Source organism: Camelina sativa, chromosome 17 (assembly GCF_030686135.1).
Source record: "Camelina sativa cultivar CO46 ecotype springtype chromosome 17, ASM3068613v1".
NCBI lineage: Eukaryota > Viridiplantae > Streptophyta > Magnoliopsida > Brassicales > Brassicaceae > Camelina > Camelina sativa.
Genome location: NC_141896.1, coordinates 39,729,878 through 39,746,451, shown reverse-complemented (window position 1 = coordinate 39,746,451; position 16,574 = coordinate 39,729,878). Strand labels below are relative to the sequence as shown.

At 39.8% G+C, this 16,574-nt stretch overlaps 1 protein-coding gene, 1 non-coding gene and 2 pseudogenes across 6 annotated transcripts; 3 read left to right on the top strand and 1 right to left on the bottom strand.

The window, feature by feature from the left end:
- Nucleotide 1: 1 nt before the first annotated feature.
- LOC104758846 (pentatricopeptide repeat-containing protein At1g55630 pseudogene) lies at nt 2-1,899 on the top strand (annotated as a pseudogene). The gene has a single exon (XR_015586423.1). The product of XR_015586423.1 is annotated as a pentatricopeptide repeat-containing protein At1g55630 pseudogene (transcript).
- Nucleotides 1,900-1,994: 95 nt separating this feature from the next.
- TRNAS-UGA (transfer RNA serine (anticodon UGA)) lies at nt 1,995-2,076 on the bottom strand. The gene has a single exon. It is a non-coding gene; the product is annotated as a tRNA-Ser (tRNA).
- A 91-nt stretch (nt 2,077-2,167) lies between these two features.
- LOC104758845 (chloride channel protein CLC-f) lies at nt 2,168-6,375 on the top strand. Of its 2 annotated transcripts, none has more exons than XM_010481801.3 (8): nt 2,168-2,849; nt 2,949-3,351; nt 3,868-4,062; nt 4,286-4,740; nt 4,867-4,971; nt 5,285-5,710; nt 5,807-6,039; nt 6,151-6,375. In XM_010481801.3, the coding sequence occupies exons 1-8, from the start codon at nt 2,394-2,396 to the stop codon at nt 6,221-6,223; spliced, it is 2,346 nt and encodes a 781-aa protein (XP_010480103.1). In that variant the 5' UTR covers nt 2,168-2,393; the 3' UTR covers nt 6,224-6,375. The 2 variants fall into 2 exon arrangements, 1 of the variants encoding a protein (XP_010480103.1); XR_015587103.1 differs by having other exon boundaries at nt 2,169-2,849; nt 4,286-4,702.
- Nucleotides 6,376-9,665: 3,290 nt separating this feature from the next.
- On the top strand, nt 9,666-14,555 carry LOC104758844 (serine/threonine-protein kinase BRI1-like 1 pseudogene; annotated as a pseudogene). Of its 2 annotated transcripts, XR_015586421.1 has the most exons (3): nt 9,666-10,015; nt 10,121-13,929; nt 14,246-14,555. The product of XR_015586421.1 is annotated as a serine/threonine-protein kinase BRI1-like 1 pseudogene, transcript variant X2 (transcript). The 2 variants fall into 2 exon arrangements; XR_015586420.1 differs by lacking the exon at nt 14,246-14,555 and having other exon boundaries at nt 9,876-10,015; nt 10,121-14,060.
- Nucleotides 14,556-16,574: the final 2,019 nt, after the last annotated feature.

The window sequence follows — 16,574 nt, the reverse complement described above, 5'->3', positions numbered from 1 at the left end:
TGTGTGATTCGTTTCGGCGATTTCATTCTCTTCTCAGTTCTCAAAACAAAGAGCAGAGAGGCAACAAGACGACTGTGAGTGGAACACTTGATTGATTGATTCAGGTTCGTTTTATTTACCATTCTACCCTCTTCAACTCGTCTCCTTCGTCGATTTCAGATGGAAACCTAGATTTCAAATTTGCTTTAATCGCCGGAATATAGTTAGATGGGTTTTCGCGATTTTGGGAATCCGAGGCTCGCGGTGGTGAGATTTGCGTCTTTGAATTTAAATTTAGGTTTCTGGAGTCTGCTTAGTTCGTTTAAGTGGAAGAGATGATGAAGAGACATCAGTTTTGGATTAAGCTCAAATACGATGAACGGTGTTATTCATTCCGGTAAAAGTGTTGTAGTCCGTAAAGCTTATCGATTTCTCTTCACATCGAGGAAGTTTTGCAATGGTAGTAGCATCGGTGGTGATGTAACCGAAGAGCCTATGAAGATAACATGGGAATCTTCTGAGATGGATTGTGGGGTTTTTGAGGAGGAGGAGGAGGAACATGGTGAGAAAATCTCTGTAAGGAGAAGTTTTTTGGAGAGTGCTAAGCTCGGTGCGTCTCGTGTTCTCGATACTTTACAGCAAGATTGTCCCGGTTTCAATACGAAATCAGCTTTAGATGAGTTGAATGTTACAATCTCAGGGCTTTTGGTTAGAGAGGTTCTCGTTGGGATCTTAAGGACACTGAGCTATGATAATAAGCCTAGGTGTGCTAAGTTAGCTTACAAGTTCTTTTTATGGTGTGGTGGACAAGAGAGTTTCAGGCATACGGCGAATTGTTATCATTTGCTTATGAAGATATTTGCAGAGTGTGGTGAGTATAAAGCCATGTGCAGGCTGATTGATGAGATGATCAAAGATGGTTATCCAACTACAGCACGCACGTTTAATCTGCTGATATGTACTTGCGGTGAAGCAGGCCTTGCTAGGGATGTCGTGGAGCAGTTCATCAAGTCGAAAACTTTCAACTACCGACCTTTCAAACACTCTTATAACGCTATTTTGCATTCTTTGCTTGGGGTGAAACAGTACAAGCTGATTGATTGGGTTTACGAGCAGATGTTAGAAGACGGGTTTTCCCCCGATGTTCTGACTTACAATACTGTAATGTTTGCAAACTTTAGGTTAGGGAAAACAGATAGGCTTTACAGATTGCTTGATGAAATGGTTAAAGACGGGTTTTCTCCTGATTTGTATACATACAATATTCTCCTCCACCATTTAGCAACAGGGAACAAGCCTCTCGCTGCTCTTAACCTGCTAAATCATATGAGGGAAGTAGGAATAGAGCCTGGTGTGATCCATTTCACTACTCTGATAGATGGGCTGAGCCGAGCTGGGAAGTTGGAAGCTTGCCAATACTTTATGGACGAAATGGTGAAAGTTGGGTGCACGCCGGATGTTGTTTGCTACACTGTTATGATTACAGGGTATATTTCAGGCGGGCAGCTCGAGAAAGCTGAGGAGATGTTCAAAGAGATGACGGAAAAGGGGCAACTCCCGAATGTTTTCACGTACAATTCCTTGATCCGCGGGTTTTGTATGGCGGGAAAGTTCAAAGAGGCGTGCTCGTTGCTCAAGGAAATGGAGTCAAGAGGGTGTAACCCTAATTTTGTTGTGTATAGTACTCTGGTGAACAATCTAAGAAACGCAGGGAAGCTTTTAGAGGCTCACGAGGTAGTCAAGGACATGGTGGAGAAAGGGCATTATGCCCATTTAATTTCAAAGCTGAAAAAATATAGAAGATCCTAGTTTTTGGTTTTTGTTTTATAGGCGATTTTGTGATATTTGATTAAACAAAATGTAGCTGTTCTCAGTTTTGGCCTTCATTATCCTATACTGTCGCAGATATGTTTCGACACAGTGATGATCTTCCAAAACAATCAAATAATAACTACTGTTTAAATTGATATGACCAACAAAAATTTAAGAGAATGGTCAAAAAATGCAAAATGAATCGTCGACAGCAGGGTTCGAACCTGCGCGGGCGAAGCCCAACAGATTTCAAGTCTGTCTCCTTAACCACTCGGACATATCGACTTATTGTGATAAAGCTAATTGCGAGTATATAAATTAATTAAAATAGAAAACTGAGCCCAATAAAAGGCCCATAAATTCTGGCTTGAATCTTCTAGTTGACACTGAAGGTTCTCTTTACGTAAGCTCCTCCTGCCGCGTGTTTCGTTATCGAGACGGTAAAAAACTCTCGGAATCTGAATCCGATCAAATCTGAACAACACCGGCGACGAATCTCTGAGCCATAGACTTATATTTCTTCCCGGAGAACGAAATTGATATTATCGTGAACTATCACGGCGAAAAGATCATGTGTTGGTAACGGCCAATTGAAATAAGATATGTCATCGGCAGGAGCCGGAGAGTATAACGAAGATAGGCATCTGTTGCGATCCACCGGCGTTGAAGACGGCATTGGAGGAGAAGATGGTGATCTCGATGTTGAATCTCAGTCTCCGGCTGTCAGAAGTGGAGCTGGAGGAGTTAGGGATCTGTTTAAGCATCTAGATCGGAGATTTTCACTTTCAGGGCGTCGTTTAAGCTTCAAACGGATGGAGAATAACAGAGTCGATAGAGAGCGCCACAATCCGTCCTCTTCTTCTTCCGCGTTTTCGGCTGGAGAAGAAGATGGCGGTGGTGGTATCAGTAATTTACATAACGTCGATGATCGAAATGACGAGTACGGGTTTGATGAGGAAGTGCTCGGAGATAGTGCTCCACCTGAGTGGGCTCTGCTTCTCATCGGATGTCTTATAGGTGTCGCCGCTGGGATTTGTGTCGCCGGCTTCAACAAAGGGGTACGATCATTTTATCAGATCTCGATCTATGTTGATTCCATTTGAATTAAGCTTTACTTTTTTTGAGTGCTGATTCAATAGAGTAGTGTATTTGTCTAGGTTCATGTCATTCATGAGTGGGCATGGGCTGGTACTCCCAACGAAGGTGCTGCATGGCTTCGTCTACAGAGACTAGCTGACACTTGGCACCGGATTCTTCTAATTCCGGTCACTGGGGGTGTTATAGTAGGGATGATGCACGGTTTGCTCGAGATCTTAGACCAAATCAGGCAATCCACTTCTTCACAAAGACAGGGACTAGATTTTCTTGCTGGTATTTATCCAGTGATTAAGGCCATCCAAGCTGCTGTGACCCTTGGTACAGGATGTTCACTGGGTCCTGAGGGACCTAGTGTCGACATTGGAAAGTCTTGTGCCAATGGTTTTGCACTCATGATGGAAAACAACAGAGAAAGGAGAATAGCTCTCACTGCTGCTGGTGCGGCTTCTGGGATTGCATCTGGTATAATTTTACGCCCCACCACTTTTCTTATGCACCTTATGAATTGGTATTGATGTATACTTGGTTTGTCAAGGCACGGAAACAGAAACATAGCTCCTTTACTCAACTCAAGTATATTGCTACTTAACATTAGCTTTAGCCTGATGACTTTTATCAATAATTGTCTATACTAGGTCCTGGTATCATTTTGACTTATCGCAATATTTGTGGCCCCTCATTTTCGCTCACTCTCTTGGTCCCAGAATTGTGTATGTAGTATATAGCCTGCAAATGTGCCTATGGATCTTAGGTTCTACTACTAGACAAATCATCTTGCTGGGAGTAACTATTAAATAATAGCATACGTATGGCTATTTAATGTATGATTCGTAGGCAACGGTATTTCTTACTAAAGATAAGAGCAGTAAGAGAGGCTCTATGTTTCTTTGTTTTTCCCAGCCATGAGCTCAATTCGCTGCACTTTCGCTTGTTTATTGTGAGAAATCTGATGTCATTCGACCTTTATCCTCGTTACAGGTTTCAATGCAGCAGTGGCAGGTTGTTTCTTTGCTATTGAGACCGTTTTAAGACCTCTACGTGCCGAGAACTCGCCTCCGTTTACCACTGCAATGATTATATTGGCCTCTGTTATATCTTCGACTGTGTCAAATGCACTGCTTGGGACTCAATCAGCTTTTACAGTTCCCTCATACGATCTGAAGTCCGCTGCAGGTATGTTTTTTTCACTCTTAAGTCTGTATTGCAAACCTTCCAGTTAGTCTTATGGTATGATTTTTTGGAACTTATGATTTAGTGTCCTGATGGATAGGTGATAATGTGATATATCATAAAGAATCTTGGTAGCTTTAAATAATGAAGGAAAGGTCAATATATATATTTGCTTCATCGATCATTTTGTCTCTAAATTTACAAACATGTATTCAATTGTCTCCAGAGCTCCCTCTATACCTGATATTAGGCATGCTTTGCGGTGCTGTCAGTGTTGTTTTTTCTCGCCTTGTCACGTGGTTTACCAAGTCATTCGACTTCATCAAAGAGAAATTTGGTCTTCCTGCTATTGTGTGCCCTGCACTGGGTGGTTTAGGAGCTGGAATTATTGCACTCAAGTACCCGGGTATTTTGTATTGGGGGTTTACAAATGTTGAGGAAATCCTGCACACTGGAAAGAGTGCTTCAGCTCCTGGAATCTGGTTATTAGCTCAGTTAGCCGCAGCCAAAGTTGTGGCTACAGCTCTTTGCAAAGGCTCTGGACTTGTTGGTGGTCTGTATGCACCAAGTTTGATGATTGGTGCTGCTGTTGGTGCCGTGTTTGGGGGTTCGGCTGCTGAGATTATTAACAGAGCTATTCCTGGTAATGCTGCTGTTGCTCAACCACAAGCTTACGCTCTGGTATTGTATTTCCTTTGTCGCAGGCCCTTGCTTCAGTGCAGTTTTCTAAAATATATTTTGTTACTGTCCAATTATTCTTCTTTTGAAATCTGACTCATTGAGATGCTGTCGTTTTATGTGATGCAGGTTGGAATGGCAGCGACACTAGCTTCCATGTGCTCTGTGCCCTTAACATCAGTATTACTGCTGTTCGAGCTAACAAAAGATTATAGAATTTTGCTTCCCCTCATGGTAAATTTTCTCTTTCCCGCTCAGTTTTAATGGTGCGTATCTTGTAAATTCGCGTAAGGTGGGCGGGATTCATTAAGATAGTCCTAAGTTTGCCCGTTTAACCAATCAAGCAGTAAAACCCTTGTTAAAAGTGTGAAATATTCCACTTAAGATGTCGCTGTAATATTATGTTTTTAACTAAAGGTCCAGAGTTAGTTTGATAGTTTGTATGTAGATAAAAACATTATGTTTCCACTTGACATGCTGCATTCTGGTTCATATTTTGATCAAGTTGTTCATGATCTGATCTCACTGTTGATTTCTCTACTAACAGGGAGCGGTTGGTTTAGCTATATGGGTTCCTTCTGTGGCAAACCAAGGCAAAGAGAGTGATTTATCTGAAGGTCGCAACACAGGAAGAGGATACTCTTCTCTTTCACCTGCGGAGCGTAAAACCGAAGGTGTCTGGAGACACACGGATAATGTTGACTCTCTTGAGCTCACCGTCATGGAGAACCCTGACCATAAATCCTTTTTGGATGAAGAAACTATTTTGGAGGACTTAAAGGTTCTGCGGGTTATGTCAAAGAACTACGTGAAGGTTACTCCGGGAACAACTCTAAGAGAAGCAAGAAATATCCTTAAAGACAGCCACCAAAACTGCCTTATGGTGGTCGATGAAGATGAATTTCTAGCCGGGATCCTAACACACGGCGACATCAGAAGATACTTGTCAAATAACGTCTCTACAATCTTAGATGTAAGAAGTGAAACAAAACACACTCCCTCAGTCTCATCTCATCACTCTGCTCTTTAAATTACGGTTGACTTGAAATAAGTCTTTGTCCCTTGGCAGGAGGATACATGTCCGGTTTCTTCAGTGTGTACTAAGAATATAACATACCGAGGCCAAGAACGCGGTTTGCTTACTTGTTATCCAGACGCGACGGTTGGTGTAGCCAAAGAGTTGATGGAGGCAAGAGGTGTGAAACAATTACCTGTCGTAAAACGAGGTGAAGTAATTCACAAAGGGAAAAGAAGGAAACTGCTTGGCCTTCTTCATTATGACTCTATTTGGACTTTTCTCAGGTAAAAAAAAAAAAAACTAAATCTGTTTTTACTCAACTCAAAATTTTGTTTGACCAAAACCAAAGTTAATTGATTTTGGGTTGTTTTTTTTTTTTTAATATAATCACGCAGAGATGAAATGAGTCGTAGGAGATCGATCAACGACCGGAGAAAAGACAAAGAGGTTGGTGCAAACGGGCATTGATTGGGTTTGTGCCCATTTGGTATAGTTTTTTTTTCTTTTCTTTTTTTTTTTTCTCTTCTTCTTTTTTAATTTTTGAGGTCCAATTGATTATTACAACGAGGAAAACATGATCGTAAAAATAATATTAGTATACCTCTTTTTTAGTCTGAAAATTATGATTCCCACCAAAAGTAAAACACACTACTTACTCATAGTCTCATATCATATACAGATATACTCCATCAAAATAGATTCTACATTTGTTGGGCAATCTCCACTTTTAAAATTCTTGTTACTAAATTTTGGATACGACAATTTATATAATCGAAATTTTTTATATCGCAATTATTCACCGTTTAGGTCAAAAAAAAATTATTCACCGTTTCGTTAATTTACTAATATATGCTAGCTCATTTATTTGAAAAATTTCACGAAAATTACGTTTCTTTTGCATGAATGTGATGTACAACTGTTAAAGTAAAGTTGGGACTTAAAAAATCTTTAAAATGATTATTCTTGATGAGTAAATCATCTACAGAACCAAGATCCACAAAGATAGCGTAATGACTGATAATGGACCCATGATTTCTACTCAAAAGAGCTTTTACAGTTAAATTTTGTTAAGAAAAAAGGGGCAAAAATTATAAACAGTTGACTAATTGATTGGAATGTGATTGGATTTTGTTGGTCATATATTGGTAAGTGGGTGTGAAAAAAATTTAAAATTGCTTAGCCTTTTCTTCATTATTAGGTCGGTCCTTAATGTCAAACAAAATTATCAAAATGTATAAGCGTAATCATTTTCGATATGTTATCTAAAACAGCTATATATATATATATGTGAACCTTTTTTATATGAAAGCTTGAAAGATGTCAATAGACATGCATGAACTATTTGTCAATTTCCTTTTACCTAATTTAAATAATGATACGTTGGAGACCATTAAAATGTCTTTTTCCGCCTTTTTAATTTCTTCTTTTACAAGTTATGGATTAATAAAAAAAAGCAGAAAATAAATATATACATAAAAAAAAGGTGATTGTAATTTAGACAAATAAGACGAATGATACTGGATTGATTAGCATATGGGTCATCATTAGATTTATAGTCGTTTTCATGAAGTCATCATCCACCTTTCATTACACACACACACACAAAACCAATTACATAGTTTGGTTAAGGATGGTTATATATATTAAACATGCAACTGAAAATTAGAAAATAGTTTGAAATATAATTTATGAGAATACTGATCAAGATTTTTCATATTTTTATATTTTATTTTTAATTAACAACTAGTTATTAAAAAATTTAGTTGATAAAGGAAAAGAATGAAGAAGAAGAGTCACAGATTCATGATTGTTTTAGCTACAAAAGTCTCATCTCATGTTTTAGATTTAAGAGATTAGGAGAGTGCGCAAATGTTTTCTTTCAAAACACTATTTGACTATTTGTAGTCCTCGAGTAATTGAATAATAATCACACTATACATAAAATAATCTACTGTATATATACAAAAATTAGTGAGCATGGGGAGAATCTTTTACTCTTTAGAGTAGAAATAATATGCGCTCGTGCGGATGAGAATACTGACAAAATCGGTACCCGGCCCAACCCTACGGCCCACGCGCGACGAAACATGTTTCCAGCTTTTCATAAAAACCCCTTCTTATTTTATTTCTCTTGTTATCTAACCTATTATTATTAAATTGGTTTTCTAGGACCTTGTCTTTTTCCTCCTTAATTTTGTATTCAAAATTTTCCGACCCCTATTGTCATTTACATTGGACATCACGGAAGCTAAATAATTTTTATATCATAAGCTATTTTGTTTTCCTCTGTTTTCTATGTGTATAATAAACTGTTCTTTAACATTTCAAGAAGTTTTTTTGTTTTTTCCCAATAATTTGTACTTTATAGCTCATTTTTAGAAGTGAATGTTACAGATTATAATAATTAATGTTCTCTTTTTTATTCATGCATATAGTGTAAAAAGTTTATCCACAAAATTATAAATTTTACTCACAAACTTAAAATTTACGACATTTAGAGTAAAATTTTCTACAAATGATTTATTTACATAGAACTCAAATTGGACTTAGCAAACACTTATTCAACTTGTTTAATCTAATTAAATCAAATGTGTATACATGTATTATAAAGAGATATTTAGGTGGCTTCTCTTAGTTTATTAATGCACCTTGAATAAAAGACTAACTAGTATATCTATATACTCCCTTCGTTTCAAAAATATAGGATGTTTTAGTGAAAACACGCATATTAAGAAATAATTACTTTTTAAAAGTTTAACCAATCATAAACAAGTCTACATAATATAAAATATAAATTTAATCTAAAAGTTGCATAGAAAGTTGGAAACATTCTATATTATGAAACAAAAATATTTCTCTAAACATCTTATATTATGAAACGGAGGGAGTATGTGCTAAGGTAAGAAATTGGATTAAATGCTAAGGTGGCAAAAAGTTAAGCGGCAACTACATAAATAAATACAAAACGTCGGGCCACAAAACTATTAAACAAGAGGAAAACTAGGACCAAAGAACAATATTTGTTGAATGCTTTATGATAGTACTAAAGCATTCGTGCCGTGTAGGGTTAGAAAGTTGCATAAATGCGTAGAAACATACGAGAACTAAGGAAAAAAGTAGGCCTTTATCGTAATTATCGTCAAACTTATCATATTTTATGTTCTTTGTATTAGGTTAGGGGGGTTACTATTTATATATGGGAACGAGAGACCTACATATCTATACCACCTATACGTGCCGGTTAATTCATCTAACCCCAAAAAAGTGAAGATAAAGGCAGATAATTATTTATTAGTAACGTTATTGAATCGAATCCAAGTGTTTCAAAAAGTCCAATTTGAGATTTGTCACCAACGGGCAAAACAGAAAAACAAATAGCTGTTGTACCACATTACAGATTATCAAGAGTGTTCGTAAATGTAGGAAATTGTAAGTATCTCACATTTTTTTGGTCAGAGTTAAATTTGATTTGATGACAACTCATTATTAGTACTTAGTAGAATATGTTACACGAAAGAGTCTACGATAAACTTTTTGTAAACCAACCCAAATACATTCATTCGTGAGTTAAACCATATACTGTTTTTTTTCAGATTAAACTAATACAAAATTTGATAATTAGAAAGAGATTATAAAGAGGAAATTAATCTTTAGTATCATGATTATGTTTTCTCTTCTTTTCTGTAGGATAATATGTCCTCATTTTATTTTATCTACTTTTCCTTTTTCTCGCCTTTTTTCTTCCTCTTTGCCATTTTTTCTTATTATTATATTTTAAATTTTGTTCTCTGTTGCTTTTGCAAATTACCCCACACAGAGAAAATAAAAATAAAGTAACTAAAAGAAATAATTAGCTTTACAATTAGACCTTTGATATCTCTTTGTAAACAGAGCTATAAACTCCTCAATTACGCAAAAGATAAAAAGAAGATTTTTTTTTTTCTTTTTCTTGTTTTTTTTCTTCTCATAATCTTTTTTTTCTGAGTGATGTTGTTCATGCTAAAATAAAGTTTCTTCTCTATGTTGTAAAACTCACGAGAGTTCTCTCTTTGCTACGAAATCTTAAACCATCTGGTTTTGGAAAGATACTAAAAAAAAAAAAAATCTAACAAAATCCGACCATCTCTGCAACATCGTACTTGATCAGAAACCGTATCTAAAAAACGACCTCTGTTGTCTTCTTCATCAGCGAAACTCTGTCTGCTTCAGTCACCGTCAACCCTTAGTTTCTACTCTTTCGTCATCTTCTTCTTGAACAAGGTTCCCTATTCAGAGAATCAACTTTTTCATTGATAAAGATTGCTTTTTTATTTTTGTTGCTATTCTCAAATCAACTTTCCTCACTCTGTTTTTTTTTTTTTTCAGAGGAGATTAAACTTTTTTTTTTGGGTTCATTCATGTCCGTAAAAGAAGATCCTTTACTCCTTTGAGTTTCAACCTCTATAAGGAATTAAATCGAACACTTGGGTGTGCCAAATGAAGCAAAAATGGCTGCTTGTGTTGATCCTCTGTTTCTTCACGACTTCTCTTGTGATGAGCAAACACCTAATCAACTCCGACTTGGACGAAACTGCTCTTCTAATGGCGTTCAAGCAACTCTCTGTGAAATCTGATCCCAGCAACGTTCTTGGTAACTGGAAATACGAATCCGGTCGCGGTTCATGTTCTTGGCGAGGCGTTTCTTGCTCTGACGACGGTCGTATCGTCGGATTAGATCTCCGAAACGGTGGAATCACCGGAACCCTAAACCTAGTTAACCTCACTGCGTTGCCTAATCTCCAGAATCTTTACCTGCAAGGAAACTATTTCTCCTCTTCCTCTATAGGAGGAGACTGGTCTGGTTCTGATTGTTATCTTCAAGCTCTGGATTTGTCTTCCAACTCGATCTCAGACTATTCTACGGTGGATTACGTTTTCTCGAGATGCTCGAATCTGGTTTCTGTGAATTTCTCAAACAACAAGCTCGCCGGAAAATTAGGGTTTTCTCCGTCGTCGTCTTTAAAGAGCTTGACGACTGTTGATCTCTCTTACAATATCTTATCGGAGAAGATCCCGGAGAGTTTTATCTCTGATTTACCGGCGTCGTTGAAGTATCTTGATCTCACTCACAACAACTTATCCGGCGACTTCTCCGATTTAAGTTTCGGGATCTGTGGGAATCTCACCTTCTTGAGCCTTTCACAGAACAATATCTCCGGCGATAAGTTCCCGATTACTCTACCGAACTGTGAATTCCTCGAGACGTTGAACATCTCTCGGAACAATCTCGCCGGAAAAATCCCCGGCGGAGAATATTGGGGAGGTTTTCAGAACCTGAGACACCTCTCTCTAGCTCACAACCGTTTCTCCGGCGAAATCCCACCGGAGCTTTCTCTACTCTGCAAAACACTAGAGGTTCTTGATCTCTCCGGAAACGCTCTCTCCGGCGAGCTTCCTCCACAGTTCGCCGCCTGCGTCTCGTTACAGAACCTTAACCTCGGAAACAACTACCTCTCCGGCGATTTCTTGACCACCGTCGTGAGTAAAATCACCGGAATCACTTACCCATACGTTGCTTACAACAACATCTCAGGCTCTGTTCCCATATCACTCACCAACTGTTCAAATCTTCGTGTTCTTGATTTAAGCTCAAATGGTTTCACCGGAGATGTACCGTCTGGTTTCTGCTCTCTGCAAAGCTCGCCGGTTCTTGAAAAGATTCTCATAGCCAACAACTACCTCTCAGGAACAGTTCCTATGGAGCTTGGTAAATGCAAGAACTTAAAAACGATTGATCTCAGCTTCAATGAGCTCACTGGTCCGATTCCGAAAGAGGTATGGATGTTACCTAATCTGACTGATTTGGTCATGTGGGCGAACAATCTCACTGGAAGTATACCAGAAGGTGTTTGTGTTAAAGGTGGAAACTTGGAAACTCTCATCCTCAACAACAATCTCTTAACCGGTTCTATCCCTGAATCGATTTCGAGATGCACCAACATGATCTGGATCTCTCTTTCAAGCAACCGTTTGACCGGTACAATCCCTAGCGGAATCGGTAATCTTTCCAAGTTAGCAATCTTGCAGCTCGGGAACAATTCTTTGTCCGGGAACGTTCCACGCCAGCTAGGGAACTGCAAGAGCTTGATTTGGCTCGATCTTAACAGCAACAGTTTAACTGGGGACCTCCCGGGTGAGCTGGCTAGTCAGGCCGGGTTAGTGATGCCAGGGAGTGTTTCAGGTAAACAGTTTGCGTTTGTTAGGAACGAAGGTGGAACAGACTGTAGAGGTGCAGGAGGGTTAGTAGAGTTTGAAGGTATTCGTGCGGAGCGGTTAGAGCGGTTTCCAATGGTTCATTCGTGTCCTGCGACAAGAATATACTCGGGCATGACAATGTACACGTTCTCAGCTAATGGAAGCATGATCTACTTTGACATCTCGTACAATGGGGTTTCAGGTTTTATACCTCCTGGTTATGGTAACATGGGCTATCTCCAGGTCTTGAATCTGGGACATAACCGGATAACCGGAACCATCCCGGATAGTCTTGGAGGATTGAAAGCGATTGGTGTTCTTGATCTATCTCACAACGATCTTCAAGGCTACTTACCCGGATCATTAGGATCGCTTTCTTTCCTCAGTGATCTTGATGTCTCTAACAACAACCTCACCGGTCCAATCCCATTTGGAGGTCAGCTTACAACCTTCCCTGTCACAAGATACGCAAACAACTCTGGCCTGTGTGGTGTTCCTTTGCGTCCATGCGGTTCAGCTCCTCGTCGGCCCATTACCTCCCGTGTCCATGCAAAGAAGCAAACTGTTGCAACCGCTGTGATTGCTGGAATCGCGTTTTCTTTCATGTGCCTTGTGATGCTAATCATGGCGCTTTACAAAGTGAGGAAAGTTCAGAAAAAGGAACAGAAGAGGGATAAATACATTGAGAGCCTTCCAACTTCCGGAAGTTGCAGCTGGAAGCTCTCTAGCGTTCCTGAACCGCTTAGCATCAACGTTGCTACGTTCGAAAAGCCACTGAGAAAGCTTACTTTCGCGCATCTTCTTGAAGCTACAAACGGGTTTAGCGCAGAGACTATGATCGGATCTGGTGGGTTTGGAGAAGTCTACAAGGCTCAACTCAGAGACGGATCTCTTGTAGCAATCAAGAAGTTGATTCGGGTGACGGGACAAGGTGATAGAGAGTTCATGGCTGAGATGGAAACAATTGGGAAAATCAAACACAGAAACCTTGTTCCGCTTTTGGGATATTGCAAGGTTGGTGAAGAGAGGCTTCTTGTCTACGAATACATGAAATGGGGAAGCTTAGAAACCGTTCTTCACGAGAAATCATCCAAGAAAGGTGGAATATTTCTTAATTGGGCCGCAAGGAAGAAGATAGCGATTGGAGCTGCAAGAGGGCTAGCGTTTCTGCACCATAGCTGTATTCCTCACATAATCCACAGAGACATGAAGTCGAGCAATGTTCTTCTAGATGAAGATTTCGAAGCACGTGTCTCGGACTTCGGGATGGCGAGGCTTGTCAGCGCTCTAGACACGCATCTGAGCGTGAGCACGCTCGCGGGTACACCAGGATACGTTCCACCGGAATATTACCAGAGTTTCCGGTGTACAGCCAAAGGGGATGTTTACAGCTACGGAGTGATACTTCTTGAGCTTCTATCTGGTAAGAAACCCATTGATCCAGGGGAGTTTGGAGAAGATAATAACCTCGTCGGGTGGGCAAAACAGCTCTATAGAGAGAAAAGAGGAACTGAGATTCTTGATCCGGAGCTTGTGACCGAGAAATCAGGCGATGTTGAGCTATTTAATTACTTGAAGATCGCGTCTCAATGCTTGGATGATCGACCGTTTAAGCGGCCGACAATGATTCAAGTGATGGCAATGTTCAAAGAGCTTAAGACTGACACAGAAGAAGACGAAAGTCTCGATGAGTTTTCGCTTAAGGAGACTCCGTTGGTGGAAGAGTCCCGGGATAAGGAGCCTTAAAGAGGACTGAGATTGCTTTGTTACTTGTTCCAAATTTTGGTGTCCAGTGTATATAACCGACGAAGCTTGAGAAAGACGATTGGGAAGATGAGGTAGACAGACATTGAAGAGTTATTGTCGGCAGCTGTTACTGTTAAGCTCTTCTGATTTGGCTTGGAGGGTTTTGCCTTTGGTTAACTTGCTTGTCATACACGGTAATAGAAGTTTCCTCACCTTTGTAAACCTTTGTACGTTTCCCAGTTAAGAAATTATTTGATCATGACGTTTACTTTCAGAACTATATTTTTTTAGAGATAGCTCATTTATAAGAATTTTCTTCATATCTTATTTCGTTTACCGTATCGTCCAAGCTGCTAGTACATTGAACATAATATCATATCACTCTTATCAAACATATAGATATCATAGTGCGTCTCTGTATAACTGTATATAAAGTCTTTGATTCCCAATTCACGCTCTGAGTTAGCCGACTAAAGTAAGAACTACACAACTAACCAGGTTCTGTTTCAGGAAGGATCACGTTACGCTCCAAAATTCAAGAACATAATTTAGGTTAGTGCTAATGCAGAACAGAAGGATTTGTATCTAGTCTAGTGCGATCATTGTCTTCGGCAAACGGGCTATTATGGGCGGAGATTCTAATGCCGTTATTGAGAGGCTGAGGGAGACACATGCTTAGGGTCCGGCTCACCCAAATATAAGATTCTGTCATATGCACTAAGCAGATGCAGTTGTAGGAAAAGGAAACACCGCCATTGACTACTAACGATCGTAGCATATATGAAACCTTGAACTTCTATACAAGATTAGGTTTAGCTTCTCTTCTCTTGCCGAACCAATGAACTAGAAGATCGATCGGCTTCAAAGCATATTTTTACATGGGGAATAAATCATATTAAGTGGATTTAAAACATTATCAAAAAGGAGATACAATAAATAGAGGTATCAAACCTAAGACCTTAAATTAGCATGAAACAACTTGTACGAATTATATAAAACCAAAAAAAAAAAGAAAAAAACATCTATCAATTAATCTAGAAACACATTATTTGCTTTAGCTATTTGTTGATGTCCAAATCGGTCACAATTAGAGATTTAGTTTGGTGAAAAAGATATCAAAATTCTCTTTATAATTTGGTGTCAGGCATATAAAAGTTGAGCTACAAAGTGGACTAGACGAGGTATGAAACCAAAAGAAAATAAGTCGAAGAGAAAAGACGAAGCCAACTAGCTCGTACAACTTAAGCTACTGACGAGTCTGCCGTCAATTACTTGTCGTTTCTCTAACCGTTTTCTCCTCCTTTTTCTGATCCCCTTTTTCAGGTGCCGTACGCCCATATTTATAGGAAGTTGTGTCGGTTCGTTCACCGAAAAGACAAAAATGTCCCGGCCGTTACTCTGATGGCTTCTCGGGCTTTCATGGACACTTTTGGACCGGGCCTTGTGTGAGAGTAAGGATCCACCCCTAACAGTATTCCCTCCATCTTAAGTTCGTAGCTTTGCGGAGAGCTTTGTCACAACGTCCGACTATTTATTGGTTGTCCGGCGAGATCTACTTCGCCAGTCGCCTTTTCTCATACTAATTGTCTTCTGGCTGGTACTAGGCGACGCGATAGATCCGAACCAAACAAAGAATGGACATCTGAAAGGTCTTTCGGGTGGACAAATATTGGGAAAGTGAAGAGTAGCGAGTGAGATCTCTAGGTCTTCGAGGGGCGCTGTCAAATCGTCACGCGTAAACCTTATGGCGCGTGAAGTTCGGAAACTGAAATGTCGTCTAACACCCAGATCCGTAATGATGACACCTCAGGGACCTCTCCTTTCTTCATATAAATACCCCGCTTCTCCTTCTTTTTCCTCACTTCATCTCTGAATTACTCTCTCTGCTCTCATCTTTTTTACTGGTCCATTCTTTTCCGTTTTCAAGGCTTGTTCATGTTTCTCCGGTCCACTTCGTCTGATTCCTTTGCGACGAACCACCTTCGGCCAAGCTACTTCATCTGATTCTGATGGTTTGGCTAGATCCGATCATCATAAGGCGAGGTCCCCAACACCGAGTCAGCTCTCTTTGGATTCGTCGTCATCTAACTCCGATATGGCCAAGTTGTCCGAGCTTCAGTGCTGTATATTTTCTGGTGCGGCTACCTCTAGCTCGTCTCATCTTTCTTGCAAGATTCCTTCTCTTATTGACAAGGACTTGGACGATTCTGACATCCTAGCAGATTGTGTTGTTAGTCGCGGATCACTTCCAGTCATTACCGACCTTCCTAGGGCTAGGAGGCACATTCTTTCCTTCGTTCCTAAATACACCTCCAAGCTCGCCTCGGCCTTGAAAGCAGTCAACATCGGTGGACTGTCCTCCCAGCTTGCTATTATTATCCCAGAGGGGAACCATCAACCTTGGAATGTTCTGGAGGGGTTCATCTGTCTCTCGGAGAAGCTTTAAACCGAATGCGGGATTACTTTTCCCCTTCCCTCCTTTCTAATGGCGTACTTTGCTAATCGTAAGGCGGCGATTTATCAATTTGCTCAGGCAACTTTTGGAAACGCGGTCGGCCTTTCGATTCTGGTCGAGGCAGGTGGCGTCAAAATTAATGTCGACCATTTTGAAGAGCTTACCTGATTAACGCCAACTAACAGGACGAAGAAATCCGATGTTTATTACGTTAGCTCGAAGAGACTATTGCTCCTCGAAGGGGCAAAAGGGAAGACTTATAACTGGGGAGGCTTCTTTCTGAAAGTGTTTATGGGGGTCGTCGAGGATCCTACGATTCCCTTATTTTCTGGGTGGAACCTTTCGCCCGGTAGCCGTTTTCGTTCTATAACTTTTTTTTTGCTT

Coding starts and splice junctions, on each gene's coding strand:
- LOC104758845 (XM_010481801.3), top strand. CDS start 2,394: ATGTCATCGGCAGGAGCCGGAGAGTATAACGAAGATAGGCATCTGTTG. Junction 4,972..5,284: donor GAATTTTGCTTCCCCTCATG/GTAAATTTTCTC, acceptor CTCTACTAACAG/GGAGCGGTTGGTTTAGCTAT. Junction 6,040..6,150: donor TCTATTTGGACTTTTCTCAG/GTAAAAAAAAAA, acceptor ATAATCACGCAG/AGATGAAATGAGTCGTAGGA.